General features: G+C 32.7%; 1 protein-coding gene and 1 long non-coding RNA gene across 2 annotated transcripts in view; both read right to left on the bottom strand.

Moving 5' to 3' along the window:
* Nucleotides 1-23003, bottom strand: part of LOC123660786 (serine/threonine-protein kinase SIK2) — a 56338-nt gene that overhangs the window by 18694 nt on the left and 14641 nt on the right. The window contains exons 2-4 of the mRNA XM_045595824.1: nt 17256-17372; nt 10432-10495; nt 186-301 (exon numbers count right to left, since the gene is read on the bottom strand). Of these exons, the coding sequence (XP_045451780.1) occupies nt 186-301; nt 10432-10495; nt 17256-17372 (297 nt within the window). The remainder of the gene's footprint in view (nt 1-185; nt 302-10431; nt 10496-17255; nt 17373-23003) is intronic.
* Nucleotides 21409-22120, bottom strand: LOC123660787. The gene is made up of 2 exons (XR_006744245.1): nt 21882-22120; nt 21409-21438 (listed from the first exon to the last, which is right to left on the bottom strand). It is a non-coding gene; the product is annotated as an uncharacterized LOC123660787 (long non-coding RNA).

Here is a 23003-nt window from a genome sequence, read left to right as displayed (position 1 = left end):
TTATTTTGTATTATTTTTTTCATACATAACGTTACTTAAATAGTAAAAGAAATTTGTAGTAAAAGAAACGACTCCAATATTTAAAGAAAGAAAAAAAAACATTATTTGTTTAGTCTAATATTTGGATTAAGTTTTTAAAGATGATTTTTACTTATAAAACTTGTAGGAATTTCAGACGCACCAACCTTGAGATCTCTATGTACAATTCGCCTTTCGTGGCAATATTCCACAGCGGATAAGATTTGCCAGAACTTTCGCCTTGCTGCTTGTTCTGCCATCCGGCCGTACCTCGCTATGTAATCTAAAACAAAATATGATAATAGAGTACAAAATTTTTTGCGGTTTAATTACATTAAAACAGTGAGTGCATACAATTCTTGAGTATTGTTATAATGTTCAAGGGCACAATAACGCAAACTGAATTTTTTATCTGGACTCTACACATAAACAGAAAAATTTTAAACGTCTATCTGTCAAAATTTTTGTAGCCAAAAATAGTCAATAATTATGTAAATATCAACAATATCCACTATATTCTGAAGAGTATCTTAAGAAATCGGAATCTATAAATAACTTTTATTTATCAACGTTTATTTAATATTGAGAAACGAGCAAAAATAAACTTTATATTTATTCATTTTTTAATCAACTTAAAAAGTAATTGACGTAAATATCAACAAAGACCAATCATATAATTCTTCTATTGAGAGAAACGACATTCCAAAAAAGAGCTTAATTATTATATAGTTAAAATTGCCGATTTTTATTTATAAACAAAATCTTCTTAGTGCTTGTAATCATTCATCATCATCATCATTTACTTACATTTTATTTTATTAAGTTTAGACTCAGCATTGAATTACAAATGATATGGATATTATACATTTTCAAATTAACTTTTGCGTTTAAATAGACCCTGTAATTAATTTGAAAATAGAAAGTAGCTTTTTCGTGATTAAATTCAAAAGCAAATACTCGACAAGTCTTAACATTTTTCTCACGCTACTTTTATTAATTTAATTGAATGCCGTTTTTTTCTTACACTGAAAAATTTACACAAAATGTGTATATAAATTTTAAAAGCAAACAAATAAATTAAACTTCCCTACATTATTCAATATCTTTATGCAAACTAAGTTTTTCAAAAGACTTTCCAAGAGAACTTTTTCTTGCGTATACTTGTAGTTTTCCTGATATCGCGAGTGAACGAGCACTTTTTAGAAGTAGAATATTTTCGTCCTATACGTAATTAGTTATGACTTAATAACTAGCATTACGAGTATGGCACCATTTAAGTAAAAAGAAGAACGTTTTAAATACTTGCTGTGCAAAAAAATATAATAATTATTATGACGTGACACGTATTACTACACCCAATTACGGATTAACTTCTAATATTTTTACTAACTGTTACAAGATACTTGCTTTTTTAATTTAGTACTTAACGATTTCGTAAAATCATAGACCTGTGGGTCTCCTACTCGTACAATTCAAACATATTCACACAGCCCATGACAAACATCGGCATGACTACAAACTTTTCTCATGAGCTATGACCGAGTCCGCGATCGCTATCACAACAGCCCATTAAAATAAGATCGAATGTAACATCTTGTAATTAAGGTGTTGAAAAATAGGCTATAGTTAATTTTACAGTGTTTATTTTTCGAATTGGTACCGAATGACGTCATTCAGCGCAGGTGCACCTATAAATTATTCATCTGCCCCACGCTCCCGAAAGTAGGTAGCATGTTATTTTCAATTATTTGTTGAAATTTATATCGGATAGGTAGATTATTTATTGTTTACATAATTTTAGGCATCATCAGCCTCAATATACTATCGAGAACAATACTTTTAAAATCCGAAACACTACGTCTTTATATCCGTATCATATACTAGCTACCCTACCCTACTAGCTCCGCCACGCGGCTTTACCCGTGTAATTTCCGATCCCGGGGGAATCCGCAGGGAAAAAAGTAATAGGGGATAAAGTAACATAACAATACACTTTATTGTACACCAAAACAGATATAATACATATCAGATTGATTTTAACAGAGTATCATAAGGTACAAAGGTCGGCTTTATAGCTGAAGAGCGATCTCTTCCAGCCGGCCTAGCATGCATACAACGAGATATCTCTTGACGAGAGAGAGAGATAATGTCTACATCGAGTATTTTCTCGATTACCCTACCATGCGCACTACGAGAGACAAAATTCTCTTCCGAAGACTTCGCCTTGTCGAGTAGAGAAACATTATCAACCATAATCACAACTGAATATCATTCTTATTTCTTATGTCGTAAAGTTGAATTTACAAGGTTATTGACCAATCGTGCCAAACCGGGATGAGCCAACGTTTGTATAATTTCAAACGAGTGGCCTTTTGGCTAAGATAAAAAGTGTATATCTAATTTAAAAAATCTAATATGGAAAATAAAACGGCGTAAGTAAATGAATTTAATTATATATGTAAAACAATATGCTCGTGTTGTGCTTTATATCTTGTCGCACATTAGATAATTGTAATTCTATCACGCATTGTGTTTTTTTTTTTTTTAATTTTTAGAATTTTTTGAATTTTTGAATTTTTTTTTTTGATTATTGATCTTACTTTTATTCTATTTAATTTTATTTTTACTTATTGATTTTTTTAATATCATTTTGTTTTGTTTTTTATTCTGAATGTTGTCTTGTCTTGTTGTACTATCCCAATATGGACTTATACTTTGGTCTGAAATAAAGTATTATTATTATTATTATTATTTAGAATAAGAAGCAATAGGGCGCAAATACGTTTTTTGTGTCATTATATGGCACACTTCACTCGACTTTTCGCATTTCCCGCTCTTCGTATACCGAAATTATATAATTATAATAGGGAAACGCCATGGTATACAAAAAATAGGCACCCGGTTTTATTTATTTTTTATTTATCGTCTTTCTCGTCGATAATATTGAAAACGAGAAGTTTCTCTTCCTAAAACGACAAAATTCGACAAAATTACGATGTCATGTTAGCTTCCGTAGAGATAAATATCACAGATCACTAAAATTTAATGATTATCTCTTCTATTGACGTAACGAGAAGAGTATCGCGTGCACGCATGTTAGCTACTGTAGACATAGAGAGATAATACGAGAAAAGGGGTAGACAAAATTTTGTCGTGGCGCGCATGCTAGGCCTGCAGGCAACCTATAGGGGCAGAGGAGGAGGTATTGTGTCGGTGTAGGTGTACAAACTGAGACATAAGCAAGTAATTATATTTACTTAAACACATATACATATAAGTACATACATAGATAGATACGTGGATACATAGATAGATACATGCATACATAAATACATACATTATGTATTATTCTAGATCTCCTGCTACCATCAACGTACCAATTTACATTAAAATCGGTCCAGTAGTTTTTGCGTGAAAGAGTAACAAACATGCAACCATCCTCATAAACTTACGCATTTATAATATTAATAGCTGCGCCCGCGACTTCGTCGGCGTGGAATTTAACAAAATCATTATTGTTTAGTACGCAGAGTTATAAAAAAAAATCTAAAATAAAAGTAGCCTAAGTTACCCCGTATTATCTAAGGTGAAATCCAGTGAAAGTCCCGTCAAAATCGGTCCAGCCGATTTAGAGATTAGTCGGTACAAACACAGACAGACAGACAAAAATTATAAAAAATGTTATTTTGGTATATATAGCTGTATACATAATTTTTTTTTAGTAAAAAGCGGTCATTTTAACATTACAAACAGACAGTCCAATTTTATCTTTTTGTATAGATTAGCTTATACAGTTTTCGCGTGAAAGTGTAACAAACAAACTTACATTCACAATTACATAATATTATTAGGGAATTAGGGATTAGAGATAATATGATACAGATAAACCAATTTTACGAAATGAAGTACTTTTTTACAACAGGCGACACAAAGGTTAAAAAAATAATCATTTACTTCTATATTGAATTGACTTTAATATTTAAACGGTATCTACGTAGTGGTAGAAAAAAAATTCACAATGTTGCTAAGTAGATAAAACGTAAAAAACTTTTAAAGTAAACTGAAAACAGAAAGATAATTTTAAAACGTACTATCAAATATACATAAATGAGGCCGTCGTAAATACGAACAAAGTCTTAAAAGGAGCACACTTCACATTTTCAGGTCCACGACACGATAAAAAATTATATTTTTAACCGACTTCCAAAAAAGGAGGAGGTTCTCAATTCGACTGTATTTTTTTTTTTTTTTTTTTTTTTTTTTTTTTTTTTTTTTTTTTTTTTTTTTTTATGTATGTTACATCAGAACTTTTGATCGGGTAGACCGATTTCGACAAATTTTGTTTTAATCGAAAGGTGGTGTGTGCCAATTGGTCCCATTTAAATTTATTTGAGATCTAACAACTACTTTTTGAGTTATATCTAATAATGCGTTTTTACTTGACGCTTTTTTCGTCGACCTACGTTGTATTATACCGCATAACTTTCTACTAGATGTACCGATTTTGATAATTCTTTTTTTGTTGGAAAGAAGATATCCCTAGTTTAGTACCATGATAAGGAAACCAGGATCTGATGATGGGATCCTAGAGAAATCGAGGGAAACTCTTGAAAATCCGCAATAACTTTTTACTGGGTGTACCGATTTTAATAATTTTTAATTTAATCGAAAGTTGATGTTTGTCATGTGGTCACATATAAATTTTATTGAGATCTGATAACTACTTTTTGAGTAATCTTTGATAACGCGTAGTTACTTGATTATTTTTTCGTCGATCTACGTTGTATTACTCGTCGATGTAATTGAAGTCGGTTTTTTTATCGTTTGCGAGCAAACACAATTATATATTTAGCGGTTAGTGACGTAAATAATCAATTATTATCTCTCCATAAAAACTTAAATCACTTATAAATTTATAAAAAAGAAACATTTGTATTTCAAGGAAAAGTTCATTATAAATTTATGATTGATGGCGTCAATCAGAATTGATTTCGTAAGTACTTACGTACTTAGTAGTAAGTACGAGTAATTTAAAATCTTCTGTAACGTTTGATGCAACACAATAAATAATAAACTCAAATAACTTAGTTAATTTGATACATCATAAAGTGCAAATGCAAATGAATGCACTTCTGTCATACCATTATAGTTTCGTTAATTACTACATTGCAGCAAGCTACGACAGCTGTATGAAACACTAATTTTCATGACACGGATTCATATTTTAATAATTAAATCATGTATAATAAAGGACGTGTTCTCGTAACGGAGGGTTTCATCGACAGTTGTAAGCAAAAATGCTTCTCCACCTCCCCTAGCCTCCAACCCCGTCCGCCAGTGACGTCATTGCACGCCAACTTACGTCATAGAAACAAAACGTCAAACGGCTTTGGGCGTCCTTAATCGATGTCGAGGTTACTTTGTTAACCGACTTCAAAAAAGAGGTTCTCAATTCGGCTGTATTTTTATATGTGTTACTAACTTTTTACTGGGTGGACCGATTACGATAATTTTTTTTATCGAAATCTGGTGCTTGTCATATAGTCCAATTTAAATTTAATAGAGATCTGAGAATTACTTTTTGAATTATCTCTCATAGTGCGTGTTTACATGACTATTTTTTCGTCTACCTGTTTTACCTGCATTGTACGGTCGATATAATTAATTGGATTCGGTTTTTTATTCATTTGCGAGCAAACACGGAGCAATGATATGTAAATATATGCATATGTATTATCTATTATTTATATTTGTTTCACTTAAATTAAAGTATATTTATAGCTATGACATTAACAATATAATTAGTATTACAAATCCAACAAAACCGAAACCACCTTTAGCGGCAAGGATTTTTTACAAATAAATCGAAAGAGAATTTTAAAAAATGAATTGATTGTAACAAAAGAATTTTAAAATTATTTAACAAAATTTCTCGCCAAACGCAGTGTAGGACCTCCTACCACAACTTGACTAAGTTTAACGCAAGATCGCTGGATACAGATTACTGGAAACCGGGATATTTGGCGCGAACTTGTATGAACCGGCCGAAACTATACCTATATATTTTGTAGTGGACTGCGGTGGAAAGATAATTTGACGGAATAGCTAGATAGCCCACATATATTTGGTTATTACGTTTGAAGGATAAATTTTATACTTTAAAATTCACAACTTAAAAACTAAATATTTACAGATAAGTTTGGTATAAATCATGTCCGCGTGGAATCGTGCCAAGAATGCTGGCAGCATTTCCCCGTTGAATCGCTATGCCGATTCTCTGGGCAAAAAATGCACCAGCCCTCTTGTCACCAGTGGAGGCAATAAGGCGAGGAGTTATCTCTTACTGTAATAATGTTAATGTTATTAGTGTTACGGCGTTAACGTACTGATGTCATACAAATACCGAGTGTACAAAGGTGAATATATGTTTAATGACTCTTAAGATTGTTGACATTCATATCTCTCTGGATAATCCATTAGCCATATGTATACCTCCCACATAGTGTAGGAGTGAATCCGTATTTAAAGGTAAGCGTAGGTTGAAAATTGATAGACCCAACATGAAAGTCTAATTTGTATTATAAAATTGCTTATTCATTGGTAAAATCAATACATATGATTATCAAATTAATTGTTAATACATCAAAGCTTTAATAAGAAATAAAATCTATTTTTAAATTTCTCTTCTTTTATTTTGTGTAAAGAGTGATCGAAGCATGACTGTTTGAAATTAATAAATATGGACAGATAGTAAACATAATGGCTTTAGTTGAACAAAATATATACAAAAATTAAAATATTTATAACCGATGTTTTGTGTCCATCAGCTATTGCTCTTTATTAATACGTACTTGATTATATTTTACATCAGGCTATCCTTGTCTGGACCAGACCTGGTCCTGATAGAGCTTGCCGGATCTGGCATGCCTTATTCTATCCTGATCCGGTACAGATACATGATCTGGTTGAGCCTGACCTTTTTTCTAGTCGGGACAATAAACAATTAATCGTTAAGCGTTAGCTGCCCTATATATCAACGTCAAAAAAAGCAATATATTTACAGCGAATCTTTAATATTGTCCTCAGAGTATAATGCAAGTGACGAGGGCCGGTCGGGACTGCCAATTTATATTCGTTTTAATTTTTTAATTAATTTTATCAAAAGTTCCGTCAAGTATAAATTGTTCGTATATTGCGTGTACCTACCTACATAATACCATCGTAATAAATTATTTTAAATAATAAACCTCGGTAATAAATTATTTTAAATCTACTTCCTGCTGATTACGACGTTATTTGACGACCCGTTGGCGTTAACGCACTGGCTGTTGCGCCAGCGGTCGCGGCTTCGATTCCCGCTCACGACAGACATTTATATCCACCATATAGATGTTAGTCGTGGTCTGGGCGTTGTGTTTGTGTATTGTATGTGTTTTCGGACCCCCAACACAGGAGAAAATCCTACTGGGGGATCCGTTGAGTGTGAAGCGTTTATTATTAATTATTTATATTATTATTATTATTAATTAATTTTTGTTATATAGAGAGAATCGGGAATATAAAACATATTGTATATAACAACTAGCTGACCCGGCAAACGTTGTCTTGCCGCTAAACGCTATTTAAAAATAGGGGTTGATGGTAGAGGGTTGAAAATTTAGGGTTGTATGTATTTTTTAATGTTGTATCATAAAAAAATAGAAATTAAAAATTTTGTCAAAAAAATAAAAAAATAAAATTTAGGGGTGGACTACCCCTAACATTTAGGGGGATGAAAAATAGATGTTGGCCGATTCTCATAGATACCGGATAAGCACAAAAAATTTCATCAAAATCGGTCAAGCCGTTTCGGAGGAGTATGGCAACGAAAACTGTGACACGAGAATTTTATATATTAGATAATAAATTTTCTAATATATAAAAATCTCATGTCCGTGTTTGTCACAGAAATCCCCATGTTTTTTTTTTTGTATATTTGGTAGGTCTGCTATTGCATGTCTATTTAAGTGTATGTATATATCTGTTTATATATATTATTTTAAAGTACACCTCTATGCCGCTTTATTCTTATTCATGTGATTTTTCTAAAGGTTGTCTGGAAAAGATCGCTGTAATTGTACCGAATTTGTATATATTTTTTTAATTATTTATTTCAACTCATCTTACATTAAAAAAAATTACAGTAATACACTCCAAAATCGCAGAGATTTGTCCGGAGTGTTATGTTTGAATACAGTTCATTTAGGCAATTAAAAATAAGGTGGGTAGTTCTACAAATTAAAGTAATTATGTATCTTTCAATTAGGTGTAAATGCGTACGCAGGGAAGGCGATCGAGACGCAAAACCGGTTTGTTACAAACAGTTACAGAATGTTCAGATAATACGACTTCAATTCAAAAAAATTTTTTTTGTAGTGATTCTTTTCTTAAATGCCACATCTAATCCATTCAACAAGCGAGGAGTCAAATATTCGGTGGTCCTTTCACCATATACGTTATTTATTGCAGTTGTTGTTATAAGTTTTTGTTTTGTTATTTGTCGTGTATTAATTTTATGGTGAATTTTGACTTACGTGATTTGTAAATTAAGAAAAATGTTAATAGCAGACCGATGTTAAGATAACTGCATGTGTTTCATTTATGACTTTATTTTGACATTACTCTAATTACATTTTGCCAAAGTCTGCCACATAGGCAGGATATGCGAAGAAGAAGCCAAAGTCCTAACTCGAAACATCATCTAGCCCTATTCAATACCCTGAGCTTTTTTACAGCGGATTTGGCATTACTCTCCAAATAAGCTCAAAATGGGACCTCATTCGTAATGTAAGCCTCAAGGATCTTAACATTCAATGAGGTGTTTAAGAAATACGGAGCTACAATGAAGCTCGGAGCTCAAACTTTTCTTCTCTACCACTTGTCCTTGTCCCAGAGCTAATAGACCTGCCAGCATAAAAAGCACCATTTGTGCTATAACAAATGTGGGAAACGGAACGTAAGTGTGAGTGAAAGAGAGAGTATGTAAGTATGAGTGAGCGAAATGTAGTAAAAAGGAAGTGTCGCTATACTGATTAGAGGGAGTGGTACAAGCGGTAGAAAACGGTGTCAGCTTTTAAATAAATTAATAAAAGTATTTTGTGTTTTACTCTGAGCAATCATCCCCACATAAATATTCCCAATAATAGGGTGCTTACTCTTTCGACAACAACTTCATTCTACGCTCGGTAAGATAACTAGTTATCAGAGTGTATGATACTTCGGAGATCATATGTTAGTTTCTATGTCAAAAGAACTCTATGCCAGATTAAACTTCTTGGCATAAAAAGATGACTACGACTAGCTTTTTACTCAATATATGCTTCGAGGGTAAGCATCAGAGGATGATTGGCGATGCTTTTCCCTCACTATCAATAGTTTAATTTGACACCAAGATTATAAACTACCATTTTGAATTGCTTTGTGTGCCTTCTGATTCATGGCATGCCGTTAGTGCAGGCTGATAGGAGGTTACTTTCTACTGCTTTGGCAAGAGACCAAAAGGCACAGGTTCCACTTGGTAAGACTAATAGCCTTACGAAATATCTGCATATATGTGTATTTAAAATTTATCCCAGCGGTTTCCTTCTTGAAAAATTTAGAGTTAAAATTTCTTCTCTTTTTAAAATCTCTTCTTTAGGATAATAGAGCCTTTATAACCAGTGCTGCTGCTAAAAAAAATGGACATAGACAATTCACGATGGTAAGCTGTGCTGACGACGTTACTAATTTTTGACCTATTTATTACTATTTTGGGGGTGTGAGGATCGGGGTGTTGAATTCCTCGTCCGCCGCTGAAAAGGAAGGATCTTCCGACCAGACGGGTGTTGTGTCTGGCGGGCTACTGCCCCGACGGTTGTTGTCGGATTCTTGTATATATACTCAATCGCTCTGATAACTTTGATATCGCGATGTAGGATACATCAGTTTTCTCTAGTTCCGTAGTTCGTATGTTGCTCGATAGATGTCACTACACTATTAAACACGAGAATAGTCAATAGATAAATAAGGAAATGTCGAATTCAACGACCACTACTTAATGTTTAATTATAGTAAATGTTTAATAGTATAAGTGTAGTTTTGAAGAATAACACTTATTTTATATAATAAAAACTAAAAGGACCGAAAGAACCGGGAAATTCCGGTTCCGTTAGGACAAAGTACCGAAAATTTCGGTTTTCCACGTCACATCGGACCGTAAAAAATCGGACTGCCGGGCATTAAAATTCCTTGTAGTGCACAAACGCCCAAAGTATTGAAAATTACGGTTCTCAAAAAACAGACCGGTTCCGGAAAGCCTACAAACCAAATAATTATAAAGTAATCTTAAGCAGTAAACACGTCAAATACTTGTTCATTTTATGAAATAATACTTACCAAAAATTTCTCCTTTACTCGCATATTCTGACACAATGTAGATCATATTTTTTGTTTCCATAACCTGTAACAAATAATAACTTAAATATTTTTGTAGATAATAATAATAATATATTATTTGGACGCCTACAAACCGCATGATTTTTGGACGCCTAATCATAAGAAAATATATTATATAATAATAATATATTCTTTATTGTACAACATTAAAAGATACACGTAAAAGTAGTATAATTAGGAGAAGATGTACAAAGGTCTAAACATGACATGTAAGAAACATTTTAATTATGGTAATATTAATTATATAGTTTTGGGAAGAAATTATATCATATATTAACAATGTATAAATAATTCAATGATCTGGGGGCACGGTAGTGCCCCCGCCAAGACGAGCCAAAAAAAAAAAAAAAACGAAAAGCACTACCTATCTTTTCTCGAAGTGCTTCGTCGTTTTTTTGAACCCTCATAACTTGGGTTTGGATTATACCAGATAAACAAAATTCTGGGGATATGGTGTCAATAGCGGACTTATTAAACATATAAAGTTTCAATTGCATAGCTCTTATACTTTAGATTTTATTGATATCTAAAAAACCCCGATTTCGTCACTCACTGATGATCATCAAAATTCATAGAGTACTTCCTGAAGTCCCAGAAAGCTGAAATTTGGTATGTAAGCTAGTATTAGTACACAAACAACAAAAAAATTCTAAAACTTGGAACTTTTACCCCCCAACCCCTTAAACTAGGAGATGGAAGTTTGTATGAGACTTCCGCAAATTTTGATGCTAGAGGTCTGAAAATTGATATAGGGACTCCTTGTTATTAATAATAATAATAAAATACATAAAAAATAAAAATCGGTTATTAGTTTATGTCGAAAATTTACATTTTGTAATTTTGGTATTTAAATTTTGGCGGAGGTCACCGTTCGCATATCAGTTCAACATAAAATCAAAAACAGCGTGCTTAAACCGAATATTGTGAAGATTGGATGATATTTATGGTATAAAATGTGTCGGAGGTAAAATACAGCTATAATATTGTCATAAGCAACTTACAAAAAGAAGTGAAATCCCACCAAAAACATTTTCATGTAAAATGTTGCCAAGACGAGATCATATGGCTCGCACTGTCAAAAAGTTATCAGATCTCATGTAGAGCCAAGCTTCTAACTCTACACGCCCTAACTCTACAAACCCTAACTTTACAAACTCTACACCTTAGTCAAAATATGTGGCTTGGCCGTTTCGTTACTACCGGCTGCCGATGTTGTAGATGACGACTTTCCTGTCTCATTTATATATATATATAAATATATATATATATATATATATATATATATATATATATATATATATATATAACTTTATTTTTATTTGTATTATATGTATATCAATTATTCTTCTTCTTTTTATTTTTTCTTTAATAGAACTATTGTATAACAGAAAAGTAATAAACAGTGAATAAATTTTTCACCTTACGCCCACGTGACGGTAGCGAAACGGCCAAGCCACATATTTTGACTAAGGTGTAGAGTTTGTAAAGTTAGGGTTTGTAGAGTTAGGGCGTGTAGAGTTAGAAGCTTGGCTCTACATGAGATCTGATAACTTTTTGACAGTGCGAGCCATATGATCTCGTCTTGGCAACATTTTACATGAAAATGTTTTTGGTGGGATAAATAATCTACAGTTAATGTAAAAATATATAGTATTGAACCACATTGATATTTAATATTTGCACACCGTAAGGTAGAATATGTTTGGACTATACTAATGTTAATCTTGTACAACTTCATCACCATGTACTTGCAAATACACAATTATTTTATTATTGTAAGAGCAATTTATTTCAGACAACCTTTGGGAATAGGACAACGTATAGAAAAGCGGGTAGGAAGTTTCAACAGTAACAGTTTTCCAATAATTGATTGAAAAATTGATCTAAAAAATAAAGAATAAAGTATAGTTTAAAAATCAAAATACCACGCTTTTATAGCAAATCTAACTAAAAAGTAGAAAATAATTTTTAATTAAAAAGAGTTTATATTACAGTAGTAGAAGATCGAACAATCAATCATAATTAATTACTTCAAAATAAAATTATAATAAAATTTTAGTTATTAAGAGAATAATTCAATTCAGAGTTAAAAGTGTGAGGTAAAAGGTAATGAATTTTTCATTTATTTCTATGTGATATTATATTTATCCCTTCATATGTTTTTAGGTTCTATACGATAAAAAGAGGTCCTTAAAACCTTGCACGATCTAGACGTGAATAAAACCTGATTCCCCCCTCCATCATCCACATCCACAGTTTTCATTACCATCAGCAGTATAGATTTTCATTAGTCGATATCTATTTATCTAATGCGTATAATTTTGTATAAATCACATAAATAGTTTATATTCTTGGTAAAGATTCTTGTGAGTGTTGAAAAGCTTTTGATTTTTTTTTTTACAAATCTGTCCGAATTGCACCAAATTATGATTTTACGCCTGGGTAAATCTATGGAATTACCCAGGCGTAAAATAATTCTACGTCTAATTTACTAATAGACGGTAATGAGATATTACATACAGTAATGTGTTTGCATATTCGTAAAACGGGTAGAACGTGTCCTTGAACTCTGTCAGCCACGTAAAACTATACACGTACCTCTATAAATAATCGTAGTCTGTGTCTTGCAGTATGACCGTCAAAATTCATGTAAACCGTACTCGTACACTCTGTGTGACTTTTACATGCACTTTTGACTTGTGACACATTGCTACTTTATGTGACTTTTACATGTACTTTGTATTTTACTGAATAAAAGCCATGCAAGAAATACACAAATTATGCTATTCATTGATACCACAAATAACAAATCGACTTGAATATGAATTGAATCCAGTGAATATTAAATCAATTAACCTTAATTTTACGGTTCTTTTAGGCAATTTTGTAACTGGAAACGACGATATCGCTCAAAGTACACATATTACTGTTAAATTGCACAAATCACGTACCGCACACGGTTTTCGAGGGCGAAAAGTGTAGTTATTTGGTGTAAGTATTATCAGATTATAAAATTCGCAAATATTGGATACTTCCTTGGATATGATGGATGCACGAAACATAATTATAACAAATATTGTATCTAGATTTTAATATGTCACTAACCAATTTTGAGAAAATTGTGAATTCGCGAAAAAATATTTTTATCAAAGTCCGCATAATACACGACTTTAGTTTCTTTGAATCATAAAATCAAAAATATACCTAAGAGCTGTCGTGATTTAACTGTAGTTCGTAGGTCTAAACACTAACCGTTGGCACTTCCATTACTGAGTATTTAATTTAAAGCTAGGAAAAATTAAAAAAATAAAACAAACAAACTATGCAATAGAATAATGAATCTTAATAATAAGCTTCTGTTAACCTTTGGGAAGTGATGTACTAAAAAAAAAGGTAAAACTGTTTGTTAAAATGATTCAATAAGTGTTTACTTAACGTGTTCTACGAGGCGAGTCGAAGGTTATACGTTTAAGTAAATATTCAATTACTAATTACAAAATAAATTGAATACGTCCAAATATTCGCAAGTATTTCGGAATTTCATTTTGAAATTAAGTTACAGAAATATTGATATCGAGACCTTGGTTTTATTTTATTATTTACTAGCTTTCCGCTCGCGGCCCCCGCTTCAATTAAACGATTCTGGCTGATCAGTTTTCGCCCATTAAAATATAGCCATGTATTGTCATCCAAACTAAACGTGCTATAGTTATAGCTATAGCATATTTGGTTGGCTGTGTCGTCAGTCTAAATTCAATATGGCGGGACACCTAAAATGGCGGAGTAGTTATTTTTAATGCACTCCTACAGTATAGCTATTAAATAAAAGGGCTAGCTGAGAATTACTCGAAAAATAAAGTGACGTCACTCTAAATTCAATCTGGCAGACTTTTAAATATTGCGACTAATTATTTATAATGTACTCCTACAATATGGTCAAGTAACTTTTCATTCAAATTCGTTTGTTTAGAGTGCACGTAGCCGAGATAAAAATGCTGAGATGGATGTGTGGAGTGACGAAAAAAGATCGATTTAGAAATTAGAATGAGAATATAAGGGGAAGTTTTAAGTAGCATCCGTGATGAAGGAAATGAGGAGCAGTAGGATAGCGTGGTATAAGCATGTAATTAGGAGGGATGAAAGCTATATTGGTAGAAGCAAGTTAGGAATGAATGTCGAAGGACGAAGAGCGATCGGCAGGCCAAAAAAGCGGTGGATGGTTTGAGTGAGGACATGAGAAAGAAAGGAGTAAGCGCTGAAGTGACGAATAATTGGGACGAAGTAAGAGATCATGTTGTGCCGACCCTACATAAGTGGGATAAGGGCAGTGATATGCAGTTTTAAAGTAAGAATTTACTTAAGGAATACAAAATTAAATTTGTTATTTTATATTACTTACTATTCGATAAATCGTTTAGTAAACCAACGCATACAAAAGTACCTTTGAATGTTCAATTCATTCATGCTGGTTACTAAACGAATCAAACAATGCTATTGTTCCAGTCCAGATGCAGGAATTAGCGTAATACGGTATGCTGTGACCTATTTTTCGATGTCACTATGGTATACAGATTATCCGTAAATCCGTAACTTTTAACTAGTGATATATCAAGCTTTTTGCAGATATAACATTATTACTTGGATTTTTAATTTGTTATACTATTACGTTTATATAAGACATGATATTTTTTTAGTTTACAAATATTGATAAGGGTTGTGAAAAAATCTAAGCACTTAAATCCATTAAATTCAAGAACTTTTCAACGTGATATTTTTTTTATACAACTAAGTCGGCAAACAAGCGTTCGGCTAAAATGATAGTAAACGACAGTGATCCCAAACGTACGATAATTATCGTACGATAATTTTATGCCTACGTACGATATACAATCGTACCCTAGGATCGTACGCGATATGTACGATAATTCTGTCTGTCCTACCGAATACTGAAACGCAACGATTTCTCCACAAATTATGAATTTGAAGGAACTATCCTTTTTTATTGGCCGACTGAAATTTGAAAACAGTTATTCAATGCAATTTACTTTAAAACTTGAATTTGATTTTTTTTTTCTTAGGTGTACGATAATTGTTCCGAAAATACGATAATTTAACGGCACTGTCGATCAGACGGACAAAAATTTCTGGTAACACTGGTAAGCGATTAACGTAGCGTATAGACGCCTGCAACACCAGAAGCATCGCAAGCGCGTTGCCGACTTTACCACCGAATCGCGACCTCGCCAGGAGCTCTGCTCACTTTACTCACCACATTAACACAACACTTCTTGAAAACAGTATTATTTAGCTGTGATCTTCTGTAAGGTCGAGGTACTACCGCAGACGCGCTGCTCTATATTTTGAGCAGGAAATTTCCTGCTGTGCACTACCTCAGTTAAATGTATAATTTTTTTTAGCGCACACTATTCCCTCTTTCGCGTTATTAAATTGTAAAGTATGAAAATAGTAGGGGGAGCCCATAACGGAATTTCGGGATTTACTCGAGCGCGTCAGGTTACTATAAAGAGGAATACTTTGCAACCTGTTGAGAACCTCCACCGTGTATGAGCTCTCAATATAGGGGGGTGTGTCCTAGGGCAGCCGATCAGAACTGTAAAAAAAATCGATCGTAAGAAATACTTGAAAGCGTTAGACTAAGATAAAATTTTCAGATAAGAGAAGGTTAATTACATACTGAAAAGAGTAGTAACACGTTCAGTGACTTAAAAAAATCATGTAATGACTTTTAAAAGTTCCAAATAAATATATATATTTTACTCGATCGACTCGAATAATATTATTGCATTTAAAAAACTATGCCTAGCTCGCAAAATCCAACTGGATTGTTTAATTCATACAAGAGGTATCACATCATATTATACATCAACATCATACATCAATAATATTTTGAGCTCAATTTTTTTTTAATTTAACTAATTGATTTAAACAATTCGTTAAATTCAAAAACAGTGGCTTACAGAGTTAAAGCCGTTTTCCGAATTATTTTCAATTCTCAGAATTACGAAATTCCTCCGAATTATGAGTTATGGAAATTAGACTATGAGTTTAACACTGCTTCGACAGATTTTGAGAAATTTTGACGAGAGATCAAAAAGTAAAGGAATCTGGTTCAAAACCATACAATGTAAGCCTTCTCGTATCCCGTAGTTCTCTGATTCAAAATTAACCCCTCAAAAAATTATAATGACTTAAAAACTTCGTTCTGGACACGTTCCTCTGAAATAATTTGGATGGATGGTAAAGGTTAGTTCACCTAACTGTGATATTTGTGGTGTTGCAGAAGATATCTGACATTTTCTGGTGGAATATGTTCGAAATGAAGAAAAGAGTAAGAAAATAATAATAAAATTTAAATTCAGTAGAAAATTTTCAAAGTATATGTATCGACTCCAAATGTTGGAAGTATTAATTTATTTTTTTGCTAGAAGTAGCCTAGATAATTCATATTTTAAGATTAAAATAGAAATTAAAAATATAATTTAATTCAACTATGAATTGTCGATTGTGATATAGGGCATTATAGGACTGAGACTTTCAGCCTATAGCTGCAAAAAGTAGCAAAGTAAAAAAAATGCTAGTGAATTTAGGTTAATAAATAAGATAAAAATGTATCTACTAAATAAAAAAAAAAACTAATAATACTTATTTATCACCATTGTAGCATCTTACAATGGAAGGCTATCTCAGGAAATAATACTTAAACTCGGATATTACAACTATTTATATTGTTGTGGCAAACTTACTTGATAAAGCTTAATAATATGAGGGTGGTCCAGCCTCTTCATGATATCCACTTCCCGGTAGACTTTTTGAAGATTACTGGCGTCTAATTGTGATTTATCTATTATCTTAATTGCTACCTGTAAAAAAAAACAAACATTATTTTAATAAAAAAAAAACTTTATTTCTTAATCTTTTTTCCTACGTCATAAAAATACTTTCAGTAAAAAATGTCAGTCAAATTATGTTTCGTAAATACAACTACTTAAACCCTCATTTAGTGCAATCATAAGTATATAAATCGGCAAATCTACAATTTTTTGGTCTGCAAATGAATATGTATCGCAATTTTATTTGTAACGGAACAAAACAGTTATTTGGTGATTTGCTGTTTCCATACAGACAAAGAGGCGCTGACGTCAGGACGAGCGTCACTTGGTTTGCAGCGATTGAGCCAATTGACGCGATGAACATGATTAAACTTCTCGTCATTTCAATAAAAATTTACCGAGGAGAAAGCTATTTTTGAGATCGTGTTTTAGCGTTACCTTATATCGTCTTTCAAGATAAAAGGAATGCTGAAATCGTATTCAAAATATAAATTGTAAACAAAAAACTGAAAAATTATAAAACTTAAGTTTTTTTAGTTTTAAAACTTTAGTTTATTTTGAGCACGAAATTTCCTGCTGTGCCCTACCTCAGTTAGTCAGTCAAGATAGTTATTGAACTAATTCTATTGCATTGGACACAGCCATGGATAATACCTGTTACGCTGGCGGTTGCGAGTTCGATCCCCGCACATGACAAACATTTGTATTGGCCATACAGGTGTTCGCAGTGGTCTGGGTATTTGTGCAGTCCTATTGGGTCTCCCCACCGTGCCTCGGAGAGCACGTTAAGCCGTCGGTCCCGGTTGTTATCATGTACACCTGATAGCGATCGTTACTCATAGTAAGGAATATATCCGCCAACCCGCATTGGAGCAGCGTGGCGGCTCCTACATGGGGAAAGAGGCCTATGCCCAGTAGTGGGATATTATAGGCTGAAGTGTAAGCGTAAGTTTTTATCACTTGTGGTAATTTTACTTATAAAATCCTTTAATATCTTTTGATCGTCGTAAGATTGGCGTCTGGCAGTTTTTACCAATCTATCTTTCTCAAGAAATGTTACATGTTTTATATAAGTAATTATGTATATCATTTAGAGACCGGGCCAATTTTATTTAGACATTACGTTAACGACATTTCTGCACGTAGCGTAACGGCTTTATTAATTTTAATAACACAAAATGTAATTGTTAGTTTGATTACACAAGACGTATCAAAGTAGGATATAATCTCGTTTCTTGCATTACTTACCTATAAATAAAATAGAAATGACTTTTGCTAACTAACATAATGATAAAATATATATGAGTATGTATATTGTTCGTCCAGCCTGGTTTTGCCAAGTAATGACTACATGCAACAGAAGTATTTGACTATTGACTTACTAACTACTTTTAAGAATTTTAATTACACATTTCCAAAGTTTATATTCACATTAATACCACAATTATTTGTGACCATATATGTGTGAGTATTCATACATTTTCGCCTTTTTTGAAATCAGAAGTAATTACGTTTACTTCTTGAATAAGCGCATTGAAAACACGAAATTACCTTCAGCTTTTTTTCAAAGCAGAATAGATGTATTAATCGTGTTTCTTTACTCTTAGGTATAGCAATGTTTACGGTTATACGTGAAATATGTCGGCAATGCAGCGATTTCAACATTTCTAATCCAATGTTTCTGTTTCTATTTCTGATACCCCTACGGCTGTGTCTGTTACAGTATTCAATAATCAATTTGCGAATGCGCGTTTTTAAAATAAACATTAACCATTTATAATAAGTGTGATATTTGAAAACAGAGACGGTAAGTAATGTGTAGATGCCGGTCAGTCACTGACATTGACCCGATTGTGTTGATAGGACCATTACGTACGTGTATTTACGTCATTGAGGCCCTTGCCGAGCAAATCGAGTTAAGTCAATAGTCCTCTTCTAGATACCCTATCTTGAGAAATTTTCAATGCCATTCGAAGCTTAGCGTATTCCTATAAAACAATTATGTGTGTAAAACGCACGGTTTATCGACCAATTATAATCGTTTCCTGGAATAATTCGTATGAAACTTCCTCATAGACTGATACAAAATCATATATATATATATATATATATATATATATATATATATATATATATATATATATATATATGGGCCTTTCTCTACTAACAGGAAACTCGTCTATTGACAGTTGTCCCGACCCTATTTTTCTAGAAAATTAAAAATATAATACGCTAAGTCGATAGATAGTTATAATATAAATACATATAAACAAAAAACAATTGTAATTTTTCCTTATTTTTCGAATTATAGGCAATTTTGTAAAAAAATGCGGCAGAGGACTGTTTTGCCACCCAGAGGACTGTTTTTTTCCACCCAGAGAACAGTTTACGTCAATGTTTATATGAAGAAAAACACAATAATATTAATTATTAAATGTAATCAAATAAATTCTCTTCTTTATTGAATACTGTATCACATACAGAATTTAAATACTTATATTTATCAGGAACAAATTGCGAGCTTAGCTCTCTAAGGTAACTAAGGTACTAAGAATCAGCCTTGTTTACTTATCAATGCAGACTTATTTCTCAAAAACAGGTACAGGTATATTAAATTAAAAAATATTCGTTTTCCTTTTAGGGCAATATCTGGGTTTGGCAACTTCTTTAATACTTGGTAAAAGGACACATCAGAAACATCATTTTCATCGACTCTGAATGTGTGTCCTTTGTCATCACAATTTTTAAGAAGGTTAGTGTTAGTTCGCCCTCTTCTGTGTTTATCTTATAGATTACTGCAACATAACAATATTCAGTGTTTGTTTTTATTTATTAATTTATTTATTCTTAATGTACACCGAAATACAGACACATATAAAGAAAGATACAATACAAGATGTACAAAGGCGATCTTATCGCTAAATAGCGATTTCTTCCAGATAACCTTTAGTGTTTCTTACTAGAAATTTAACCAAGATGTAATCACGACCGTATTTGGAACAACAATTTTCTGAAAAATCCATATGTATGATAGCGTCTTTTTTTCTCGTGTTGATAATAGGCTTCCAAATCCTCATGCAGCTCTTCTATTAGTTCTCGAGGGCGAACCATGAACGTTTTCTTTCGGTATTTGGTAACTGTTCGAGCATTCTTGGTCTTGGGGTCGTTATAAGTTTGTTTCTCGGATATCCATTTTTTAAATTCAATAGGCTTGCTGTCATCAAACTCCCTGTAGTCAGGATTATTGTCAATACAGCGTTGGCAGGTTCGTGAAAAACATAGCTCGTCATAGCGATTACATGTCTTTTAAAGCAGAGCAGTGTGACTATTGTAAGTCAAAATTCTTCGCCTGTGCAATGCTGACAGTTTCAAATCGATGTTCACGTGCTTTATGCACAGGCACGTGTCAGGATCGTTTACATTTAGTGTTATGACCTAGAAAGGACGTAGACGACAAAACGTCGTGTAGCTTATTTTAAAATGTTCAGCTTGAAACCTCTTGTATAAATTTGCGATACTATCCGATAGATATCTTTTCTGTTTTTAATCCCTTTTCTGGTTAGGCATTCTCGTTTTGCTGCGCCAAGTCTGCTGTCGTCATCATTTTCATAGAAGGTTCGTACAGTGTTTATGCAATCAGATGAAATTTTGTCTTTACGAGTCCGAAGCTTGGGTACTAAAAACTGATTGACGTGCTGATTTCTGAATTGTTTTATAAGATATACAACTATCTTTGCTTCGCCATAACTTGTACACAAGACCTCGGAAGAAGAAGAACCCTCGGATTCAGGCGTATTTTGTCGTACAAAATTGTTTGTAATTTCTTTCAAAGCTTTTTTTTTGCACGATAGGTAGCACAGTGCTTTCTCCGGTCTTTAGTCACAGCTTTGTGTTCACGTCGACTCATATCCTTAATTGGTTTTCTTGTACCTTTTCCCTTCTTTCTTTGGTACTTTCGTCGTTCTTTTTCTTTCAATTGATCTCTTTTTACAGGGTAATTTTTTAGCCGTTGATATCTTAATCTTTCTGCAATTTTGTTGTGCTCTTTTATTTCTTCTTAGTTTTAGGTTTCTTCTTTGGGGGCATTGCGGCAATACTAAAACAATCAAACATACTTTCAATATTAAAAAAAAAAAAGTAAGAGTTTAAAAACAGGTAGTTACTAGGTACGTATTATTATATATTCCAAAATCCATAATAATAGAAAACAAAATACCTGAATTACCGTGACAGGCTATACTGTAAGAAAAAAATAGGCTATCGGCAAGCAGTAGGTTAGTTTAGACTATAAAGAATATTCATAAAATACACGGACATCAAATAAAACAGTCCTCTGTCACATTGAACATTCCTCTGTGTTATAAATTTCCAGAGGGCTGTTGCACAGAGGATTGTTATTTTTACGTAAAAAATGTCATACCACGTATCAGTTTAAATATTACTTCATAATACAGAGACAGCTATAAATTATCACACTCAGCAATTTTTTAGTTAAATAAATATAATTATAACACATAAAACACCGTAAAATAGACTTACCAGAGGAATGTTTACTCAACATTGCAGAGACGTGGCTCTCACACAAACGCGGAGTTGTCACTGCGCAAAATGGCGGCGACTTCTTTAGCATGACGACCGAGCAAACTTCACACTGTTAACGTTCTGTTTCACGCGAAATGTAACCACAATAGTGTTTAATATTTTTGTGGCGCGATATTCAAATTGTGACAGAGGACTGTTCAAAAATGTTTGGGACAAAATTCGAACACTAGTTTTTAGTACTAAAAAATTCTCTAAAATTATAATTGTTTTCTGTTCACATGCATTCATTATTCTTTATGTTTATAGAGTTATAAGATTTTACATTTTTAAATACAACTAATAAAAACCGAACCGAATCATACTCGATCCGGAATTAGGACATAACAGAGGACTGTTTTTAGTGGCCTTTAGAGCGAATTTATGAAATGATTATGATTATAAACTAAAGATTAAGCTTGGCTCCATAAATAACAGGTTGTATATTATGTGTTTTCATAAATAAAACTATGCATTAATATAGTCAAACTAAAAAAAAGTGCTTGGACAATGATTTTCCTGTTAGTAGAGAAAGGCCCATATATATATATATATAAGTTGTTATTAATTTTTATATGATTTAAATTTTTAACCTGCATTTAATAACATTCGCTATATAACACGTGGTTCAATAAGTCCCGAGACTAAGTACTAAAAAAAGGTCTTTTTTATAAAATTAATTTTTTATCATCAACATAGTCTCCTCCAAGAGCGATACAGTCCCTCCAACGCTTTTCTAACTTTTCTATCCCATGTGTGTAGAACTATTTGTCTTTGGTTTCAAAATAAACCTCCGTTGCTGCGATAACTTCACTATTTGAGTCAAATTTCTTACCCTGAAGCATTTTTTTGAGGTCTGCAAACAGCCAGTAATCGCTGGGTGCCAAGTCTGGCGAATAACGGGGATGAGGAAGCAATTCGAAGCCCAATTCGTTAATTTTGGCCATCGTTCTCACGGACTTGTGACAAGGCGCGTTGTCCTGGTGAAATACCACTTTCTTTTTGTTCATGTGAGGCCGTTTATCCGCAATCTCGTACTTTAATCGCTCCAATAAGCACATGTAATAGTCACTATTTATATTT

This window comes from Melitaea cinxia, chromosome 16 (assembly GCF_905220565.1).
Source record: "Melitaea cinxia chromosome 16, ilMelCinx1.1, whole genome shotgun sequence".
NCBI lineage: Eukaryota > Metazoa > Arthropoda > Insecta > Lepidoptera > Nymphalidae > Melitaea > Melitaea cinxia.
Note: the sequence above shows the minus strand (reverse complement) of the source record. Positions and strands in the feature narration are given on the sequence as shown.